The sequence below is a fragment of the Hippichthys cyanospilos genome, chromosome 13, assembly GCF_059441005.1.
Source record: "Hippichthys cyanospilos isolate Australia breed blue-spotted pipefish chromosome 13, RoL_Hcya_1.0, whole genome shotgun sequence".
Lineage (NCBI taxonomy): Eukaryota > Metazoa > Chordata > Actinopteri > Syngnathiformes > Syngnathidae > Hippichthys > Hippichthys cyanospilos.
In genome coordinates, this window is record NC_142381.1 from 5,401,906 (window position 1) to 5,406,516 (window position 4,611).

The window sequence follows — 4,611 nt, forward strand, 5'->3', positions numbered from 1 at the left end:
TTTGGATAGGGCACTTATTAGGTCATGTGGTCACTGTGCTGTTTCAGCACCAAAGGGCAATGGACAGCGCCTGATAGTGACAACACGAAATATGAGTGCTGTACAATATTCTCCCCCACACACACACAATGATATCATAAAGCCGAACTGCATGGCGCGTCAATACTGCACTTTAATGTGAGAAGCTAGAGCGGAGTCCTGTGTGATGCTTTCAAGTTAAAACCAGACCCTGATGTACTTCTGTAGATGTTTATTTTTTTCACTCCGTCATTCTATGACTTGTATGTCATGAGTTTGACGGATCAGACTGCTCGTAGCAAATAAAGCAGCAGCTTTGGGCACTGCAATCGCTAGGGGGCAGTCAAAAGCAACCAACAGCGCTTGGACTTGTATTCATAACTTGTAAAACATAAAAATCTACATAACGTTTTCAATTTTGTGTTGACAGTGGCTTTTCCTCATCCGAGTTCAGATTTAATCGCAATAAATTCTAGATTGTTATTCCAATCGCTTTTATATTTTTAACAGGTTGAAGTGGCCATGAGTAGGGCTGTGCATATGAATTTTGGTGATGATTGGTCGGTTTTGAGACACTATGCAAAGCGAGCCAGGAAACAATAGTAACGCTGCTGTCCTTTCATTGTTGAGCAGAGGTAGGAAGTCCCCGCCCATAAATTACAACGATTGCTGAAACTTGTAGTTTAGCATTTTTTTTCAAGCACTGTATAATTCAAGACTGTTAGGGAAATTTGATTTTTGAGAAATGATACAAAACTACCGGCTCTATGAATTAATAAGTATCCATGAAATAGTTATCGCTTAGGGGAAAAAAAGTTGGTGCCTCCTAGCCTTTATTCCAATAATACTATGTAATTTATCTCTTGGAAGGTGGTGTATATCAACCCCAATCTACTCTTGTAGTGTTTTTTTTTTTTTGGTTGTGCTTAACCCCTTATGGCAAAATTCAACAATGATAGTTAATCAATATTATTGGCAGAAATAGAGGGCCCATACTCAAACTTAAGGGGCCTCATGAAGGCTTGTGTCGGGGAGGAGGGGGCGGGGGGTGGAGGCAGCCGAGCCAGAGCTTGCCTCGTGTGACAGCCCCGCCCATTCCCCCGTCTCCGCTTTTGCACCTGCTTTACCTTGCTTGCTACTTTGAGCGCAAACCTCCCAAGGAGCTGACTTACCTGCCCGCACTGCAGCTTCTGGGTATCCTTTAATCTCCCCTCGCGGACCACAGAGGCATTAAAAACCGCAGTGACCTGCAGGTTTAAAGCGTGAGAAGTGTTTAAAAAAAAAAAGGCAAGTGAGCGAGAGAGAGAGAGAGAGAGAGAGAGAGAGAGAGAGAGAGAGAGAGAGAGAGAGAGAGAGAGAGAGAGAGAGAGAGAGAGAGGAAGAAGCGTGCATTTGCAGAGCGTGCATGGACAGTGGAGAGGAACCCTTGCACAGCGTGGGTTCAACGGACAACATGGAATAAGTGATCTTAGCGGTCAGGTTCCACGCCAAGTGTGCTCCTCTGCCAACTTCGCGATGGCTGCCTCTGCTGCTGCCGCTTCAGCTGCTTCTCTAGGGGAACTTGGTGGCGTCCTGCACGGCATTGACGGTATCGCGCACGTCGGATCCCATTTCCTCCTGACCCCAATCGTGGACAGTCCGCCAACGCTGCTGGGGGAGCAACTCTTACCAGGGGACAGACTGTCCCGCAGCTCAGCCGCGGATTTAACGCACCTGAAAGGGATCCTGAGAAGGAGGCAATTGTACTGCAGGACTGGTTTCCATCTGGAGATACTTCCGGATGGCACCGTGCAAGGGACCAGAAAGGACCACAGTCGTTTTGGTACATTGACGTAGATTTTTTTTTTAATAGACTTTTTTTTTGACACATTGATTTTGACCCCAAAAAAATGAGAGAAGCGCAATGATAAATGAAAAATTAAAATGGCAATTGTAAAATGTAAAATGTGGAAAAAAAAATAAGACACACTTACCTTGTCTGTCATTGAAACTTGTCTGATTGGTTTGTTGCCAAATACTTTGAAGTCTAACATATACTGACTGCCATACGTACTGTACTATGTTATATTTCCAGGAATTTTGGAATTCATAAGCCTGGCGGTTGGTCTCATAAGCATTCGAGGAGTGGACAGTGGACTCTATCTGGGGATGAATGACAAAGGGGAACTGTATGGCTCTGTAAGTATGATGGCTGCATGGATACATGGAAGGATGCATGGATAGATAAATGTTTATTATAGATAGATAGATAGATAGATAGATAGATAGATAGATAGATAGATTTTTACTGCTCTCCAGATACACAAAATTGTAAAAATACAGAAAAATGCATGCACATAGTCAATTCCACCTTCTACTATATATTTATATTTTTTTTCATGCATTTTAAGTGCTGTGGTGTTGAGGTGCATATGTAAGTCGAAGCCATGAACCACTTGAGTAGATCCATGCTTTTTGAGGTTTTGTGATGTGTAAAAACAAAACAAAAAAACGTTTAAAAATATTTTCCCTCTGTTGTCAGGAGAAGCTGTCAGCTGAATGTGTCTTCAGGGAGCAGTTTGAGGAGAACTGGTATAACACATACTCGTCCAACCTCTACAAACATGGAGACAAAGGGGCACGTTACTTTGTGGCTTTAAATAAAGATGGGACACCAAGGGATGGGACAAAATCCAGGCGACATCAGAAATTTACACACTTCTTGCCCAGGCCTGTTGACCCCGATCGCGTGCCAGAGCTATACAGGGACATCCTGGGCCACAGCTGAGATATGCCAAGGTCTGGTCTGGAGCGGGAATAGCTGTTGCCACCCTTCACATGCAGGCAGCGAGCATCGGGATGGACGCAGGCGGCGCAGGCGGGAGAACAAGGGTCCACCCGGCAAGCATAAAGGCACCAGGGCCCCTTCTAGGAATGCACGGGCATCTCTCAGCGGCCTCAAACAGACGAGACAGTCTGACTCTGTCAGTCTACACGCTGGGCATGATGGGGCCATTTTGTACGTGTGGAAGGAAGAGCCTCAAAGTACCTGCGAAGAATTGGGAGCCCAAGCGGAAACGGCCTCTTTCTCTGGTGGGAGGCATCCAATGAGTCTGTGGGAACGTGTTTATTTGGGTGGACTTTGAAGGAAAACAGTGACTTTTTTTTAAGGAGAGCAAAAGTATACCGATTTATTTATTCTTTTTAGATACATATATTTATGTTATATATTTATTTATTTGAGAATATATTTTTACATTTAGACACATGCACAATAGAGAAATCCACTAGAAACTGTATGAGTTATGTAACGACAAACACTGTACTATTAAAATATCTTATATTCAGAGAAAAGCTCGACAGTACTGTAGTGCCACTATGAATATGGTCAGTTTAATGACATTCTTAATGCACCCTCCCATATTCTCTGCATTTTCTGCACAAGTACACCACAATTGAAATAACCAATCTGGCACAGTTACAGACAAACCATGTGTGTCATCAACAAGATCCTGTTAAAAAATTTTTGGGTCAAACAATAAATACGAAGGTGATGGTTCACTGTAAGAATCAGAGCTAGCATACTATATGTCCAAGGTTACTTCAGAAAGCACAAAGTCATTCAATTCCATAGACATATTTATACATTTTAGGAATACAAACATTTGACCCCTGTTACTTATTTAAAATTTTTTTCAAGTGCTTGGAGAAAGGAGGGTCTAAAAATGGCTGCTGCTAAATGAATAAGTACTAAAGCAACAGGTTATTTTTGGTAATTTAGTTGTAATCAATTACTTCAGTACAAACTGCAGTTGATTACATAAAGTAATCAACTACTTTCTCTGAAGTAATCATAATTACACAAAGCAACTGATGACATTTCAAGACACTCATTTAGCCAAACAATTGAAAAAAAAAAGAAAAAAATCTAAATACTGAAGTATTTCATTACTTCACATCACATTAAAATCTTTTACTTTACATCACTCATTTAGCCAAACATTTGAAAATAAATAAACACCGGGATTACCGTTTAGACCCCAGAAAAATGTAAAAATATGTCTGTGGGATTGACTGGGTTAAATGGACTTGACTGCTTGTCTTTGTCATCCACAGTTTCAACATATAAACCTGCTTACAAGATCAATGTTATGTTTCTTCATGGGTTCCATCAAGCTCAGAGGCAGCTCATATAGACACATAAAAACCTCAAAGTCCACAATGCACATAATGGGCCAATTACAATGGTGACCTCGAGATCCACCCAAGACAAGTTAGCGGCTGAATAAAAGTGAAGGTCACAGTGATAAAGATTACATGACCTCATCTTATTTTTGCAACTAAACTTTAGTTTTTTTTGTGTGGTCACTTTAACAATCATTGAGAAAAAATACGATACAGACCAATTGCATAGTCTCATGAAACCCAAGATCAAAAATCTGCATCTGTAAGAATACCATTGCTCACTTTTGATTAAATGTATCATTGTTGTTATCATTGACAGAATTATTATTTAGTTTTACTTGTGCAGCATCATACCAGAGTTAGTTCAAATATTTTTCGTCATGTCGATAAAATGGATAACCAAAATGCTAACAATGTAGTTGGAGGGTT

The 4,611-nt window shown here is 41.1% G+C and overlaps 1 protein-coding gene across 1 annotated transcript; it reads left to right on the top strand.

Moving 5' to 3' along the window:
- The first annotated feature begins 1,200 nt into the window (after nucleotides 1-1,200).
- On the top strand, nucleotides 1,201-4,030 carry fgf20b (fibroblast growth factor 20b). The gene is made up of 3 exons (XM_088431515.1): nucleotides 1,201-1,840; nucleotides 2,093-2,196; nucleotides 2,540-4,030. The coding sequence occupies exons 1-3, from the start codon at nucleotides 1,534-1,536 to the stop codon at nucleotides 2,783-2,785; spliced, it is 657 nt and encodes a 218-aa protein (XP_088287641.1). The 5' UTR covers nucleotides 1,201-1,533; the 3' UTR covers nucleotides 2,786-4,030.
- The last annotated feature ends 581 nt before the right edge of the window (nucleotides 4,031-4,611 follow it).